The sequence below is a fragment of the Sarcophilus harrisii genome, chromosome 6, assembly GCF_902635505.1.
Source record: "Sarcophilus harrisii chromosome 6, mSarHar1.11, whole genome shotgun sequence".
NCBI lineage: Eukaryota > Metazoa > Chordata > Mammalia > Dasyuromorphia > Dasyuridae > Sarcophilus > Sarcophilus harrisii.
Window position 1 is genome coordinate 196,060,161 of NC_045431.1, and position 18,892 is coordinate 196,079,052.

General features: G+C 37.1%; 1 protein-coding gene across 1 annotated transcript in view; it reads left to right on the forward strand.

Moving 5' to 3' along the window:
* Positions 1–18,892, forward strand: part of PTPN5 (protein tyrosine phosphatase non-receptor type 5) — a 115,629-nt gene that overhangs the window by 40,305 nt on the left and 56,432 nt on the right. The window contains exon 3 of the mRNA XM_031943858.1: positions 2,969–3,041. Coding sequence (XP_031799718.1) covers positions 2,969–3,041 — 73 coding nt within the window. The remainder of the gene's footprint in view (positions 1–2,968; positions 3,042–18,892) is intronic.

An 18,892-nucleotide genomic window follows, 5' to 3' on the forward strand; every position in this document is an offset into this window, starting at 1 on the left:
AACATTTTGGGGTCTCAGTTTCCTCATCTTTAAAATGCAGAAGTAGAGTTAAATGGGCATTAAGGGCCTTTCCAGTTTTAAATATGAGTATATCTGTAAGAGATAGATTTTCCTATACAAAATGACAGTATAAATGTCCTGATGGTCATTCAAACTCAACAAAACATATAAAAGGCACATAGAATGTTTGCTTTACCTCGAAGATAAGAACAACTCAGCACAACCAAGAGTTTACTGGAAAGCTAAGGAAGATGACATTGCATAGTCTTGATTTTGGAAGAGGAGAATGAGAAAGATGAAAGTAAATTCATGGAGAATGTAAACAGTTAGATGCTGGTAGAAATGTCAGTCATTAGTTCAAATTTTTCACTGTCAGGATACTCTTGATTCAATTCAACAAACATTTATTAAGCTACTATGTACAAAGTACAAAAGTCCAAAACAAAGCCATTCATGTCCTCAACAAACTCACATTCTAGTGCATGGATACAACATATAAACAGATAAATAAAAAGAAGACAATATAAGGAAAGAACATTAATGGCTAGGGAGGGAGGGAGATCAAGAAAGCCTTTACTTCTGAAGCTATATCTGAACTGAACCTATAAGAAGAATACAGTTTCCAAAATATGAAGATGAAGATGGAATATATTTGAGACAAAGACAGCCTATAAGCAAAGGCGTAGGGGCAAGAGATGAAATGTTGAGTTTGTAACTCAGTTTAGCTGGAATATTTAAGTTTGGGAAAGTAATTAATGATGAGACTTAAATGAGACTTAATGATAGGTCAGAGACAAGCTTTGTAGCCCTTTTGGATGGCAGGCTTAGTTTGTCTTTTATCCTAAAGGGCATAAAGGACCACTAAAAATTTTTGATTAGGAAAATCACATGATCAGACCTGTACCTTAGGGAAAATATCTTTGCATATGTTAGGAAGATGAATTAGAAAAGGGAGAGACTAGAAGCAGAGAGAATAGAAGACTATTACAATATTCCAGGTTGGAGGGGATAAGAGTTGAATTGGAATGGATTAAAGTCAAATGAGTGGAGGGTAAGGTACAAGTATGAGAAATGTTGTGGTCATAGAATTGATAAGACTTTTCAATCTAATGGTCATGAAAAAGGGTAAGGAAGAAGGAAGGGAGAAGGGTGATTTATGAGGTTATAAATTTGATAGATTGGAAGAATGATGGTACCCTCAATAGAAATAAGACAGCTACTTATGTCATTGGGCATTCACTACATCATTGAAATCACAAGTCCAGGGGAGAGGAGATGTAAAACAAGTCAATTTCATTAGCATAGCTGAGTTTGCAATGCCAAAGATCCATTCTACTGGCTTTATCCTACTTCTACTATTTCAAAATAATGATTTCATTGTTTGCTATTGTCAAAGACTTGATGCTTGGGATCCCTTAGGTATGAATGTGGTGAACCATTGGATGCATGATGGCTTTGAGAAGATAATAGGCAGAATTTACAAGCCTGGGAAGAATCTATGCCAGTGTATCTGTCATAGTTATTTGTCCATCAAATCAACTTTTCTGTGCTTTTTGACTTTTCTCATCCCAATGATATGTTTATTTAGTCTGCATTCAGATCTAGCTTGACAAGTCAGGTTAAAATAAGACTAACCACATAGCAGATGTGTTCATATTTCTTCTTTTGTTCCCATGGTTTCATTTTAAACTTTCACTGTGTAAGATTAATCACCTAACAAAGACAGGAGAAAAAGGAAAGAGTGTGTTTATAGAACCATAGACTTGTAGTTATAGATTTCTAAGAGATGTTAAAGATCATCTAGCTCTAGTTTATTTTACAGATGAGGAAACTTAAGTTGTAGAGAGATTAAGTGACTTGCCTTAAATCTGACTTCTCAAAATTCAAATCCAGTGTTCTTCCCAGGACCACATATTAGATCATTTCAAGTAACTGGGGCTTCTTATCCTGGAGTACAGAAGATTGGATGGAAGGAAATGACAGAGACAACATGGTATAATGGAGATAGCAGTGACTTTGGAACCATAGAACCTGAATTCCAATTTGATCCTGTTCCTTATTATGTGCTATGTGATTCTAGGAGAGTAACTTCATTTCTCTGTCCCCTAGATTCTTCCAACTATAAAATGAGGGACGTGGACTAGATACCTTGTCAATTCCCTTTCATCTCTAAATCTGTGATAGCATCTTCAAATATCTTCAGAGTTGTCATCTACCACACTGTTTCTGTTTGACCGCAATGAATTAAGGAGCAAAGAAACAGATTACAGAGAGGCAGGTTTAGGCTTACTGTCAGGGAAAATGTCTTCCCCATTAGAGTGCCTCAGAAATGGAACTGGCTGCCTCAAGAACCAGAACTCCCATCACTGGACACTTTAAGCAGAAGACCTCAGCAAACTTCTTTCCCAGTTTATTGTAGAGATTATTTCTATTCAAGTACATGTTGGTGTAGATACTTTCTGACAGCCTTTACATCTCTGAAAATTGTGTGATTCTAACTAAAATCATAGCTAAATCTATTTTACAAGGTGGTTTCGTGGGCTGAAAATTGTATTTCTATTACAGAGATGGGGGGAGGGCAGCTACTGCTTCAGCTCTTGTTAGAAAATAATTTGGAATACAATCTTCACTTCAATGAGGTAGTGTTCTATTAACAAGTGAAAGGATAGGAGCCTTCCCTGGGAACTGAACCTCAGTGTTTAGCTCCCACTACTGCCTGGCACTCCCATGCTTTGAATATTATGGAATTCTTCCTTGAGAAACCTGAAAAATCTTTGGGATAGATTACAGATTAGTTCCTAACTTAGGTGCTATTTTTCCATCCCTTTCTCTATCCTCACCTTCCTTTTACATTGAAGAATTGTATACGAAGGGACATTGAGTCAAAGAATCATGGTGGGTATTCATTGATACATATTTTCCTTTTATAGTTCTTCAGCAACAACCTCTCCTTTCCTTTCTGATGCAGGAGAAAGAGCATCACACTTCTGATGACTCCACTGAAGGGTCCCTGGACATGTGCTGCAGTGAGTGGCTATCTGGTGAGTCTCCTCCTCCATTCTATATCCACATTTTCCACCAGGATGTCAGCTCAGATGTAAAATGCCCAGCACTATTTGGAGCAGACCAAGTCAATAGGGCAGCTCTTTCATTTATGGAGCTGCTAATCCATTGATCCTTAGATTTGTGCCAGTCTTTGTTGCTAAAAGCTACTGAAGCTTTTCCCTTTTCCTTATTTGGATCATTCTTATTGACTTGAGCAGTAAAGCACAGTAGAAAGAGCACTGGTCTAGGAATCAGTATAGCTGAGTTTTAACCCCAGATCTACCACTTACATGTAAACATGCATGGAAATAGGCAGACATAAACATAAACATGACTATATAAGTCTATGAAAACACAGCTGTTTGTGTCTGTGCATGTACAAGTGTATGATATATGTATGTGTATACATGTGAGTCCTGGGGAGGGGACTAAGAAAAAGAAAGTAGCCTCTCTGCCCTCAGCTTTCTCTCCCTGGGAGCCAGTGGAGGCCCTGAGGTATATGCAGTGAGGGTGGGTTGGAGTATGAGGGCCCCCACGGGGAGGGAAGCTGACAATTATATAATGATGGTGTAAAAATACAGCTCGTGAGTAATCGCTCTCTATGCCTGCCTGCCCCATGGGAGAGGAAGGCCACGTGCTAGGCAGGTCTCATGATGACTAACACAGCCCCCACACACACTGTGCCCGTAACGTGGCTGCCACACATAGCTTGATTCTAGCACAACCCACTGGACACCAAGTGAGGGCAGCAGTTCAAGCCTGTGGTCAGGGGACTGAAAGAAGCACCTACATATACATATGTGCCTGTGTGCTCCAATGCACACACACCCCTGGGCACACTTTTGCTCATACACACACATATTCACAGGGACACTCCAGATGTATTCATCAGTGTGCAGAGATACACATAGATACCATTGAATACATTTATATATAAATATACATGTGTATGTATATATAATATATATGTATGTGTGTGAGATAAATTTTCTGAGTTGTATATATGAATTTTCAAGAAGCCAGGTAGTATCACTGAAAATAAGAAGTCTGTTGGACACTAGTGGTATTTGTTCTCACCCATGGACTAAAAAAGTCTCCTCCTGTTTCATTCACCATGAATCTCTTAGTCCTCTCCATACACACTACCACAGACTAGTTACTTTCTTCCAAAATGAGATCTTTAAAGTGTAGCCAAACCTTCCAAACCCTTTCCCCAGCAGCAGTTATCCTAGCCCTCAGACCCTCATCTCAGCAGGGGCAATAATTTTTTTTCTTAAATTATTTGTTTTATGGGGCAGCTAGATGGTACAGTGGATAGAACAGCAATCCTGAAGTCATGAGTTCAAATCTGGTCTCAGACACTTAACACTTCTTAGCTGTGTGACCCTGGGCAAGTCACTTAACCCCAATTGCGTCAGCAATATATATATATATTTTAAAGATTTTGAATTCTCAGTTCTTTCCCTTCCTCCAGCCCCACCTCCACACATCGAGAAGGTAAGAAACATCCCTCAATTTCTAATTCTTTGCCACTACAAAAACAGCTGCTATAAATATGTTTGTATATATGGGTCCTCTAGGTCCTTTTTCTTTTCTTTAATCTCTTTGGAGTACAGACCTGGAAGCAATATTGCTGGGTCAAAGACAGTATGCACAGTTTTTTAACCCTTTGGTTATAGTATTAAATTATTCTCCAGAATGGTTAGATGATTTTACAGCTTCACCAAAAGTGTATTAGTGTACCTATTGTTCCACATCTCCTCCAGGATTTGTCATTTCCTTTTCTGTTATGTTAGCCAATCTGATGTGCATAAGACAACACCTCTGAACTATTTTTATTTGAATTTTAAAGAGTAATACAGTTTCAAGAAATATTCTGAGAGATATCTGGAAACTTCCTTTCTTTCTAAGGATTACCAGGAGATAAGAATGGATGGCAAAGAATCAGATTTCATAGATTCACATATCTGAACAACCTTGGTCTCTAAACCACCTCTGCCTATAGTAACCTGTTATTTGATAAACCCAAAGATCTATGTTTTGGGGACTGAACTCACTTGACAAAAATTGCTGGAAAAACTGGAAAACAGTTTGACACAAACTAGGTATAGATCAACATCTCACACCATGTACCAAAATCAGATGAAAATTAATAAATGATTTAGACAAAAAGAGGAATAGCATAAATAAATTAGAGACAGAGAGGTAGAAGAAAGAGAAATTCCATTTAAAATAACTGTAGATTATATAACATATTTGGAGTCTGCCTACCAAAACAAACACAGATATTATGAACACAATTACAAATACTTTTCTCACAAATAAAGACAGATCTAAACAATAGAGAAATATTAATTACTCATGGATAGGTTAACCTAATGTACAATACTTCCTAAACTAATACACTTTTTCAGTGCCATACCAATTCAACTACCAAAAATTTATTTTATAGAGTTAGAAAAATACTAACAAAATTCATTTGGAAGAACAGAAGAACAAAAAAATATCAAAGGAATCAATGAAAAGAAATTAAAGACAGACTAACAGTTCTAGATTTCAAAGCATTACAAAGTGATAATCATCAAAACAATATAGAACTGGCTAGAAAATAAAGTTGTAGATCATTGGAGTAAATTAGGTATACAATACACAGTAGTAAATGAACGTAGTAATCTAATGTTTGATAAAATCCCAGGTCTTGTTTCTCAAATATATGGGGGTCTGAGCCAAATTTGTAAAAAATAAGAGCCATTCCCTAAATGATAAATGGTCAAAGGATATGAACAGGCAGTCTTCAGAAGAAGAAATCAAAGTTCTCTAGTTCATGAAAAGAAAAGCGTTCTAAATCACTGTTGATTAGAGAAATGCAAATTAAAACAGCTTTAAGGTACCACCTCACTTCCATCAGATTAGCTAACACAACAGAAAAGCAAAAAGATAAATGCTGGAAAGGATGTGAGGGAGAAAAAAAGGTACATTGATACATTGTTGGTGGAGTTGTGAACTGATCCAACCATTCTGAAGAGTCCAGCTATAAAACTGTGTCTTCCCTTTCATCCAATAACACCATACTAGGTCTGTATCCCAAAGAGATCAAAGAAAAGGGGGAAAGACCTACTTGTACAAAAATATGTAGAGCAACCCTTTTTGAGGTGGCAAAAAAAATAGAAAGCAAGGGAATGCTCATCAGTTGAGGAATGGTTAGACAAATTGTAATACATGATTATAATGTACTGTAGGTGCTATAAGAAATGATGAGCATGATAGTTTCAGGAAAACCTAGAAAGACTTAAATGAACTGATACAAAGTGAAGTTAAGCAAAACCAGGAGAACATTGAACCTAGTAAACAATAATATAACAGTGATCAGCTGTGAAAGACTTAGCTACTCTTATCAAAACAATAATCCAAGACAATCATGATGAAAAATGATATCTACCTCCAGAGAGATAATTGATGGACTCTGAATGCAGATTTAAGCGTTTTTTTTTTTTTTTTTTACTTTCTTTAGTCATCTTGCTTTTTTCCCATAGCATGGCTAATATGGAAATGTTTCGCAAAATTTTATGTGTATAATTGGCATTATATTGTTTGCCTTCTCAGTGGGTGGGGAAGTGACTAGAGTGAGGGAGAGAATTTGAAATTCAAGATTTTAAAAACTTAGTGTTAAAAATAAATGAATGAATGAATGAATGAAGCAGCACAAAAGTGCTGAGCCACAGCCCCTGTTGTAGGCCTTGTTGCTTCTTTTGCTGCTGCTCCAACCTAATTCATGTCACAGGAATCCAGAGCAACTCAATTTTATTTAGCAGACATTTGTTAAGTGCTTGCTTTGTGCAGATACTTAGAAAAGGCACATCCTAGAGGCAGTGTAGCTTGATAGATAAAATGCTGGCCATGAGTTCAAGAAGATTCTGGAGGTTCAACTCCCTTTTCTGATGTTTATTTGCTATGTGGGCCAGGGGAGGGTAAGGAACGGAGGATGGATTATTTACCCTTCAAATACTTCAACAGACTCTTTAGGGCTTCTCAACTGAATTATCTTGCAGTCTGGATCTTGCAAAGAGTTTCCACATTTTTCCTACCCCAACAATCACCCACACTGACAAAATCACCTTTTCTTCTCATACCCACTTATAATTACCATTGGGCAGTGAAGATACCAAAAGGAAAATAAGCCAGTTCTTGCCCTTAAGAAGGTAAGAATCAACACCCTGACCCTGCTGAACTAAATATTCTACAATAGCGGCAAGGAATCAAATTATCAATGATTGTTTAGTGAGCACCTACTGTATACTTAGCACTGAGAGAGATAGTGCATGATTGCAAGGCAATATGTGTTCTGCAGTTTCTTACTCTATACTGGAGACAGATTCTTATACTTCAGTAGTTAACTAATAAAACAAGACAATAAGTGCCAAATGAGTCATTTTTTTTCTGGTTCCTTACTATTTATATCTCTCTTTGCCATTCATCCTCTTATTTCATCATAACACCAGCCCTGTGTGGGAGACAAGAAAGGGATGACTATCCCCAAAGATGAGGAAACAGAGGTTCCAAATGCTATTCCCAATTACTGGGTCCTGGGCCCTCTTCCAGTTTAGGAAATGAGCAACAAGTTAAGAAGATGGGGTCTAAAACCAGTATTTGGATTTTCAGGACCACAGTTTGAGATTCAGAAATTAAAGGTTTTGAACAAGAGTGGAGTATATCTAATATGTTGGCAAAATATATTTGCTTGGACTATTCTTCATTTCTGTTAACAAATGGCAAAATATGAAACTAGAAAATGGCATATGCTATCTATGGCAATCACTCTACTAGAGGGTTTTGCCAAACTATTTTAGAGAATATACTTGGGAGGGGGTGGTATTTGGTTATATGTTGAAATATTTGATGAATCAAAATAAGGTGTATTAAGAAAAGATATTCGGGACAGCTGGGTGGCACAGTGGATAGAGCACTAGCCCTGAAGTCAGGAGGACCTGAGTTCAAATGTGGCCTCAGACACTTAACACTTCCTAGCTGTGTGACCATGGGCAAGTCACTGGAAAGAAGGAAGGAAAGGAAGGAAGGAAAGGAAGGAAAGGAAGGAAGGAAGGAAGGAAGGAAGGAAGGAAGGAAGGAAGGAAGGAAGGAAGGAAGGAAGGAAGGAAGGAAGGAAGGAAGGAAGGAAGGAAGGAAGGAAGGAAGGAAGGAAAAGACATTGTAATAAAATATAGATATATATATTTGGACTGATTTATGTATCCAATCAAGAGGATTTAAAACTGAAAATAAGGAGTGAGGAAGAAAACCTGTCCACATAAATCCTCCAAGCCAGAAACCAATACATATAACATAAGGAAAATATATGTCAATTAAAAAGATAAATCATTCATAGATGGTATCCAAAAAAAGGGACAATAAAAAAACTTTTGGCCTCAGATATCAATATATAATTGGACAGCATATGGATAATAAATTTAAGAAGTGAACAAGATCTTAGGGCAAGAAGCTTGTTAAAGACCGTGCCTAAGTGAAGAGGCAGGTCAGTTCTCCAAGAGCCTCCACAGCTGTGAATCATAACACTTGAAGGAGTTGCAAAGCAGCTTTTACGTATGAAGATATTGCTTGTGGATTGGGAATGAAATAAATTGGAGGCAAGAGGGAAGAAAAGGGAGGCGAGAGTATGCAACTGCCTCTCAGTCTCCTTGTAGTAGCATCAGCAGCATCCTCTCACATGAAGAGATCCATTCAACATGTCTGAGTTAGACCTCCAGCAGCCACTGGCAGGTGGCTCCATATCACAACAGAAGCTAAATTTGTCTTCATGGATATGCTTGGGATTTATGGAATATAATTCCTACCTGTAAGGTAAACTTTAAAAGGTACTGATTAGATGAATGAGGCAGTGAAATGGGATTACATATTAAAAATATCCTGCCATGAAGAAGTCTATGAACTGGTAGGAGAAAATATAGTGAGAATTTTGGCTTGAAGATTTTTTTAAAGAAGAAAGAGAAAGAATATTCTAGTGATAATATACTTCAGCCCAGAGATATCAGCAGTATGTGGATACCAATGCTTCTTAAGTGTAGCCGGAAACAGATTAAAATGTAAAAAACTGGAAATATTTAACGAAATAAATAAAAATACAATAAAATATAATGTTAATATGTGGTTTTCTAAGTCATTTGACACTCTCTGGGATCCTTGTGTTTGGTTTAGTGGCTCTGTTTCTATTTGAGTTTAACACTTGCTCTTGACCACCTAATCAGATAGTTATGGAAAAAGACCTTGTGTTCAAGAAACAACATAAACTAGGCATAGAAACATGATATAGTAGTAATTAGAAATAATAATAATAATAATAATAGCTAGCATTTACTTAGTACTTTATAAGGCTTACAAAGTTTTATATATATATCTCAGTTGATCTTCACAACAACCTGGAGACATAGTGATATTATCCTGACTTTACAGATTAAAAACTTGAGCCACAGAGGGGTTAAGGGATTTGCTCAGTCACATAGCTAAGGAAGGGTCTCAACTTGAATTCAAACTCAGGTCTTGCTGAGTCCTGAGCTGTATCTGCTGTGTCACCTAATTGTCTAAAAGGACTTCAGTTATTTGGACTATCGAATCACTATCCCTCCCAAAATCAGGGAAACTGATAAATTTTTGATTTATTCTAATGATTATTTGATTTTTTAATCTGTTGTATTAATGTAATAAGCACACACACAAACAAAAAAGATAGTTCCAGAAAAATTAAATAAAACAACAAAAAGAGTGACTATAATTAATTGTATATGGAACCATATGCTTTTGTAATTTGCCAGTTATTAAAAGTTTGGCATACATGTGGGGGAAAGGGGTGGGGGGAAGGAGGGGAAAAGTTGGAACAAAAGGTTTTGCAATTGTCAATGCTGAAAAATTACCCATGCATATATCTTGTAACTAAAAAGCTATAATAAAAAAAAAAGTTTGGCATAGTGGCTAGAAAGCTAACCTCCATGGTCAGAAGAGTTGAGTTCATGTGCTGCCTCTGACATCCACAGACTATGTGATCTTAGACAAATAAATTAAAACTTTCATTCAGTGTTCTAGGTGATTCTAAATCTAGAAGTTGCAGAGAAAATGTCAACTTGCACTGAGAGAGTTTCCCAATCTGGAAGTTCTCTGTATTATGAAATAAAGTCAAGTTTCTATCCCCTAAAAGAAAGACTTTAACTATAATAATCTCCTTTGTATTCTACCAGTTGTGTCGCATTTAATGTCAGTATGGTCAGTGTTCGTAATGTTCTTTTGGATCTGCGTTCTCTAGATCTCTTCATAGAAATCTTCCTAAATTTCTTTGAATGCTGCATATTTGTTATTATTATATAATCGTACATATTTTGCCACAGTGTAACATCATTTTGCTAATCAATAAGTGCACTTTGTTTCCAGGGTTTTGTTTTATTTTGTTTTGTTTTGCTATTATAGTGATACTATGTATATTCTAGCATAAATAACTTTTTCTTTCAGTCAACAAAATGCTAGATATAAACATTTTGTATTAGAATTTCTGAATTATAAAGTATTTTATAAAGCATGATATAAAAGCTACATGTAACTTTTGTAAATTTTAGGCACTTTATTCTTCAAAAGTAAAGGAAGTCATGTGAAGCATTTTGGTACTAGACTTGATTCTAAGCAACAGTATATAGTTCTTAAAAGCTGTGAGAATCCTGATCCCAATTTCCACTCTCATAGATGAGTCGCAAGTCCCAGAAAAAGGCTACATTATCCACTCGGAGTTTCAGGAATTGAGAGTAATGTTCTCTTGCCATTTGTTCATATATACACACTCCCACAACAAGTATATTTCTCTCAAAAATTAGCAGCTGGGAATCCAGTAGTCAGTTAATAGCTTAACTTAATAGCTTTTGGAAAGAGATATTACTAAAGAAGTAATAATAAGACTAGGTGGTACAAACTATCTCCCCTCCCAAAAAAAAAAGTCTGATGCTTCCACAAGAAATACAGAATCCAAGGGGAAGTGGGCACAGACTTAGAAATCATAAGGAATAATTCTTGAAGATGCCCAAGAAACTCTCTTTAGGCATATCATAATTTCTTTGCTGTGTTCATGATGGAACCATGAATCTATAGAGCTTGTTCCTGGTCCCAAATGCAGACACTGCCATCAATTGATCTGGAGACACTGCCAGCATGTTGATGGGAAGTCCAACATTTTCAGAACCCTTCAAAGTTTGAAGTGTCCAGCCAAAGGGAAGGGGGGAAGAAGATCTAATCCCAAAGCCAAGGCTTCTCTTCTTCTCTACCACCTGCTTCCATAGTTCCTTTTGGGGGGAAGGTGAGGAAAGGGTAGCTAGAAGTTATGTTTCCAATTTCTGCAACTGCCCAATCTCAACGATTTGATATTTTTATCAAAAGTAATCAAAAGTATGATGAAATCAGTTCTTGAAGCACTTAAAACAGACTTCCTTTCTGGTTTCAGTTAAGTCTTTTAATACTTTTCACAATTAGCCTAACATCTATAATTGATTGATTGAAAAGTGTTCTCACAAGCTAAAGGGGGTGGAATGGTTTAAACTCACCCTTATAAATAAAAACTTAGGAGGTAGAAAAGATTAGAAAGCTGGGAAAAAGTGGTCAATCCACTTATCATTTGTAGGAAGAAAAGATATCAGACCCTGAGGTCCTTCCTCAACTAAACTTCCAAGTATTCCAACTTTTATTCCAACTGCAAAGAGCACAACTCTGTTGAGCTGATCACATTGTTCTAATTCTAAATGTTCGATTGCCAAAAATATTATTTTATGGAGAACTCACACAGAACAAGCACTCACAGAAAAAGTAAAACAAGGACACTCTCAAGGTCTCTCTGAAGAACTTTAGAATTGATTTTATTTTATACATTTTTATATGGGATACACTGGCACAGGACTAACCAACATGTTGTGCCCTCATCAGAGAAGGTGCTGTGCTCTGTGAATAAAGCAGAATTGAATTAGCTCAGAAGAAGATGAGATGTTCTTAAAGACTGTTTGTGGCAAAACATTCCCAGAATCATATTGGTCTGATCAGCTACAGACAGATCAGCTACAGTTAGACAGACTGTAACTCTTACTATTTTTGTCCAATATCATGATGTCAAGCAATAGATAAGGAGAGGAAACCGAGTGTGGTTTATAGTGAACCATACTTTCATTCAGGAAAAAAAACAGATTGACTTTCTAAAATTCCTGATAGGGAAGTTATTCCAGGATGAGTAATATGTTCTCATCTTACTGTTAGTATCTTTTAGTACTTTCCTCTCAAAATTGACTTGTATCTGTATGTGGGTTTTTTGTGCAGGTACAAACATACATATTGTTTCATCTGAAGACTCTGTTCTTTAGAGGCACGTACTGTTTATTTTTGCCCTTTTAACTTCAATACATAGCACAGAGGCTGAGACAGAGTAAGAAAGTACTGATTGAGTATGAGTTATTGAGAAATTTTACAAGGTCTGGAAGTCCCCAGAAATGAAGAATGAAAGCAAATATCTCTTATTCTATCTGCTGGTTGGTAAAGAATGCTTTATGTAACAGAGTTTAATCGCTTAATTTGAGATACTCATTTCTGGTAAGATGCAAATCCTTGGGGGGGGTGGGGAACAGACAACTATGAATGAAGGATAACAGAGGTTTGTTTGGATTTTTTTTTCCAAGTTCAATGATACAGTAGGCACTATAACTTGGAAAGGTACTAAGCACAGTGTAAATGCATAAATGTGAAGATGGAAGCAGATGAAGAACATTTGGGAGAAGAAAAGCAGGATAAAACTTCAGATATGGACAAAAAAATGACCATGCTTGCTTATTAGGGGTGTCCAAGAGAATGAAATGACAATTTTATGTATATCCCTGACTTCTTATTAGGAATCATGGTAAAACAAACAAAAATCAAATAAAAATTGCAGCCTGTAGGATGCAGTTAGGAAAAGGTGTGGGGGTGCAGGGTATCCAAATTAAACAAATTATTTGTCATCCTAAAAATCACTGTAAAATGGGAATGATAATACTATCTAAATTCCAGAATCAATGTGAGAATTAAATGAGATAATATTTTGTAAAGTACTCAGCACAGGTGCTTAATAAATGTTTCCTTCCTTCCTTCCTTTCCTTCCTTTCCTTCCTTCCCTCTCTCCCTCCCTCCCTCCCTCCCTTCCTTCCTTCCCTCCTTCTCTTCCTCCCTCCCTTCCTTCCTTCCCTCCCTCCTTCCCTTCCCCCTCTTCCTTCCTCCTTCTTTTCCTTCCTCTCTCTCTCTCCCCCTCCCTCCCTCCCTCCCTCCTTCCCTCCCTCCCTTCCTTCCTTCTTTCTTTCCTTCCTTCCTTCCTTCCTTCCTCCCTTCCTTCCTTCCTTATATCCTAGGTAAAGAGAATAAAGAAATGTGCCTTATCTCTATTGGCACTGCCATGTATATCAAATTAATTAATAATAGGGGTATATGGGGTGTTCAGAGAGGATTAGCATCACTGGTGTTAGGGTTTGCCAAACCCTTTTCAGAACTGCTTTTCCACCTTTGGTGTAAACTTATCCCCTAACTCTCACCTGTGGGAACACAAACCTGTAGTATGCATAGCAGCCATATTCCTTGGCAAAATAAAACAACTCAGTAGACAGGCTAAAGCATGTTGAGGATAACTCACTGGCCTCAAACCCAAGCATGTGAAGAATTCACTGGGCAGAATAGGTAGATGAGAACAGTTTGCTTTAAATGTCACGAAGATAGTTGATGCAGGAGCTGAAGAGCACTTAGAACTTAGTCAAACATCAAAGATACCAAGGTGATTCATTTCTAGTCATCTTGACTTTTGTCTTGCCACTGGATTTTAATAACTTTGGGAGGGAGAATGAGGCTGATGACTTTGTGCAGCTCTATCTCATTTAAATCCAGTTTAATCAAAAGTCAAGACATTGGCCCTGTCATTGGTACTCTTCAAACATGAAGAACAGCAGCCACAAGATGTTTTCAGAAACTAAATTCTGGTGGCATTCACTTCGGTAGTTCACTTCTCCCCTGGCTCTGCTCCTTTCTCTCTGGATTTTTCCACCTCTACCCCAGTGGCCTTCTTATCCCGAAGCCTTTGCCTCTGCAGATGGTCCCTCCTTTCCATTGATAAATTTCTACCTAGTACCTCCATGTGAGGAAATACCAGCCATGCTCTCTTTTTTCCTGACTCTGATCCTAACTCCAGATTTTTCCATCATTCCTCCTCCTCCCCCCTTATCCCCTGCTTTTCAGTTTCCTCTTATGTATCTTTCCCCATTAGACTGAAAGTTTCTTCCTTTTTGTTTAGATTTGTATTCCCAACACTTAGTTCAGCGCTTGAGTTTCTATCAGACATAATTCCAAAGTGTTCTGATTCATTAAACAAAAGTGGAGGGGAATGTTCCATAACAGATGCAGAGAATAGTCACGAATATATCTTTAAGAGATTTATAAAAATGATGGAAGCAAGGGCAGGTAGCTAAGAATGGATACAGATTACTGTAACATTAGTGTCAGGAGCACTAAATCTCACAATGATCAGAGCTGAGCAGTGTTTGCTAAGGAAAACCAAAATATCATTTCATCTGGGTACATGTTGTCTTAGCTATATTATAAGCAAGAAAATGATCAAAGAAGTACTAGGTGACTTGAAATAGATGAATCGTCAAAGAAAATGCAAAAAGGTAGACCTATTTCATTCCTTTACTGTTTCTGTTTTCTCTACCCAAAACTGGATAGGATAGAACATTTTCTCTGCCCGAGACTGGAAGGATACAACAAAAAATTGTTGAGAAAATTAGAATCCAAGATAAATGAAGATATGACAAGAAGGTGCCTAGTTATCCTAAATAAGGCTGGACCAATTGGAACTAATACTAGTTCTAGCATCCCCTCTCTAGTCCGCACTGTACTATCTATGTTCTGATCTTCTGAAATTTCTAAGTCTCCATGTAGATGGTGGTGAGCTATAGGGGGCAGAGAAAGAAACTATCTTTCTTTCTCCAACAGAAAATCTTTTTTTTTAATCAGAACATAGGAACATTAGCATTGCAACAATGAATGAATGACAAAGGAATGGAAGCTTGAGGACTCCACAAGCCCATTGACCTTTATAGCTCAGAAGAGGACTATTACTAAACGAATCTTCATGAGGACCACTCAAAAGAGAGAAAGGAGGGGTAGCTTGATGTTACAGTGGATAGAATACTGGCCCTGGAGTCAGGAGTACCTGAGTTCAAATCCAGTTTCAGACACTTAATACTTCTTAGCTAGGTGACCCTAGGTAAATCACTTAACCCTAATTGTCTCACAAAAGGAAAAAAAAAAAAGATATTTAAAAAGGGGGAAAGGATTTCTAGTAAAGAAGAGCTATGAACTTTTACCCTTTGATCTTATGTGCTCTCTAAGCTTTAGTCTTCTCTCCCTGGGGACTTTTTATGTGCAAGGGGTCATCTAGAATGGTGAGATGTTCTTCTAACAACTTTCTTTGCTATATCTACTTAGGAAAATACCCATTCAAAAAGCTAATTAACTCTGGCTACTAATCAGTGGGAAATACTAGAGAGGGGATGCTAGAACTAGTATTAGAAACTCCAGGTCTTTACTTAGCATTATCCCTAGAATCCTGAAGGAAAAAGTTTTAGCTAATCCCAACTGATTTTACCCTGCTAGGGAAAACTGGGGAATTAGGCCTGGAGGGAATGTTATACTGAATAGGTTTTATCCAGGATAAATTCTGGTTCCTTCAAATTTGCAAGGACATTCTGGAGAGACTTTGAATGAAGACTTTTATTTTTGAATATCCTAGATCCACTAGAGAAAAATTGATATTTTTCTTCTTTTGGTTTGGAGTATATTGGGAAAATCTATTTTTCAAAGTGTTTTCCTTACAAATCAGACCAATTTCTTAGTGATAACCTTCACTTATATAAATGGTTAAGTACTTGTATCTGTTCTATTACTGTATCCTGAGGTGTGTTGAAGCTATGAGCCATATGAATTTTTGTGGGGGGTTATTTATATCTACTAAGCCAGAACTGAGGGTCTTAGTTAACTGATTTGCTATGATTAAGAACCTCTCACCAACTTTCCCAGAGACTATCTGAGCTGGGATGAATACTCTTTTCACATCAATGAGACTGAACTTTCTTGAAGTTTTTCCAGGCTATCTTGAACTTGGTTTCATGTGGTTTTCAAGGGAAACTGAGAGAGCTCAAGCAGCTTCCTGGCTTTACTCCGCCATCTTGGCTCCATCCTCAGAAGTCATCATGTGAATTTTTATATCCCAAAATACTGGTATTTAACAGTTTGCCTAGAGTACACTATAATAGTTCAGGTATTTGTTTTGGTTCTCAAAATTTTTATTTGTAAGAATCCTGGACTGCTTTTCTTATTATGGCGTGTTCAGACAGCTCATTTGAGGTCCGTATGGATTGCAGGTTCATAGAATATGGTTTTTCTGCTGGCCTAGAAATTCTAGATGTTCAACCCCAAATGCTCAATCTCATTTTGAGAGCCTTACAACCACTTAATCTTTTTCTGAGTTAGTTTTCATTTTAAGTTAATCCGTACTAGTGATGGCTGGGTTAATTCAAAGAGAGAATTACCCTAATACATTGTCAGATATCTTTTGGAGAAATTTCAGATGCCCTATGATAAATGTGTGAAAGGAATCACTAAAGACATTTAGGTATGCTAAATATGAGAAAAGACACATTCCAATTGAATCACTTTCTACATTAAGGAGAATCATGAAAGCGTTTTCATCTAGGATTGTTCTTTTCTCTAAGAAGAAGACTTAATTTTTTTTCCTTTATTGCCTTGGGGGAGTTCTTTGAAAGCACTGAAAATAAGCAGAAACCTGTGAGAATTTTGTAAAATTATACATCTTTGTGTATGTATATATGCACCCAATTGTATCATCTATTTGGAAGTGTAGAAGAATATTGATTTTAGAGTTGACAGGGTTACCTACCCCCTATGTCTTAGATCAAGGAATACTGTGGATATAGAATAACTAGATTTCAGCAAGGAAGTTAACAAAATCTCTGCTATATACATATTAAGAAGATGAGGAAGTGTGAAACAGCTCATAACAGAATTCAGAGAATTCAACACTGGTTGAATCACTGGGCTCAAAGAGGAATCATTAATGAATTTATTTCAGCTCAGAGGAAAATCCCCACTGGAGTTTCCAAGGGATCTGTACTTGACCTTGCTGTGCTGCTTGACATTTATAATAATGATCTAAATAAACATATAAATTAGTAGCCTTACCAAATCTGCAGATGACATAAAGCTGGAAGAAATAGCTTACATAAAAAAGAACCAGGTTCAAAACAATCTTAATAGTATAGAACAATGAGTAAAATTTAACAAGATCAAACTTATAGGAATAAAAATAAAATTATGCACATTTTTATAGAGAGTAAAAATTATATACAAGTTTTACAAAATCAACATTTATAAGTACAAAATGAGTAGGCTGGCAAAACAGGTTTGTGTGAAAAAGAAATCAGAAGTTTTAGAGAATTGCCCACTCAATGTGAATCGACGACAAAATAGACCAAAAAGCTGATGTGATCATTAGATACAATAATGATGACGATATCCAGGAAAAAGGAAATGGTCACCCCCTGTAATCTACTCCAGTCATATCACATGTGGAAAATTGTGTTGATTTCTAAGTGTTCCATTTTAGGAAGGATGACAGAGAAGGGTTACCACGGTGATGAGGGGACTGGAGATGATGCCTTAAGATAAGCTAAATGAAATGGAATAGTTTAACCTGGAGAAGACAGGGAAAAGTCTGAAAGCAGTTTTCAAGACCAGGAAAGGCAGTTATATGAAAAGGGGGGTTCCTGCTTGGAGCAGATGGAGCAATGGGCAGGTTTCAGAGAAGCAGATTTCAGCTCAACTTAAAAACCTCTTAACAATTAGAATTGTCTCAAGGGATAGTAAATTTCCTATCACTAAGATCTTTGGGTAAAGGCTAGATGGTAGTTTCTTAAGAGGAAATACATAGAGGAGATTGCTATTTAAGCATGAGTTAAATTGCATGACTTCTAAAATTCTATGATTCTTTAACACCATCCCTAAAAGAATGATTTGAGTTAGGGTTAAGAACAGCTGCCTGCCACTGCAGGTGACAGTGACATCAAGTGTGGGGAACACAACAGCCGCCTGCAGAGTGCCTGTCATTGAGCATCACTCAGAGTGCCTACAATCGGGTGTCTCGTGGAAACACAGGTGATGTACACACCCACAGACCTCCGGCTGACATCAGCTTCCTGCTTCCCTAGCAGCTGTTGTGTTCAGATTTGGAGTGTCTACATTGGGGATGGGAGGTGGAAGGGATATGCTAGGATGATGTTGGGGGAAAGGTGTTTTTGTACTTTGTGATCAAAGAGGCATAAGAGTCAAAAGGTACCCTGTCCTGTTTATAGAGGATGATGTGATATGGTGAAATTAGATTTATAGTTAGAGGATCTGGGTTCAAATCCTGGATTTGCTTTTTACAACCCAAAACTTGTCTTTGGAAAAGTCACTTAACTTCTATGTATTTGGGATTCCTCATCTGTAAAATGACAAGGAGATTTGATGACCTCTAAGATCTGTTTAGCTCTAAATCTAAGAGCTTATGAGACAGAAGTCCTTGACTCCCATATCAACCCCAAACATCTGCTCTGTGTTCCCTAAATAAGATTCTATTACACTGCTATGTCAAGGCATTTGTTTGCCCCAAACATAATGATGCTGCTGGTGGTATGTTGCTGTCCAGCCAAAGCAAATTCTGGGGAAGTAGGCAGTTAGAACTCGC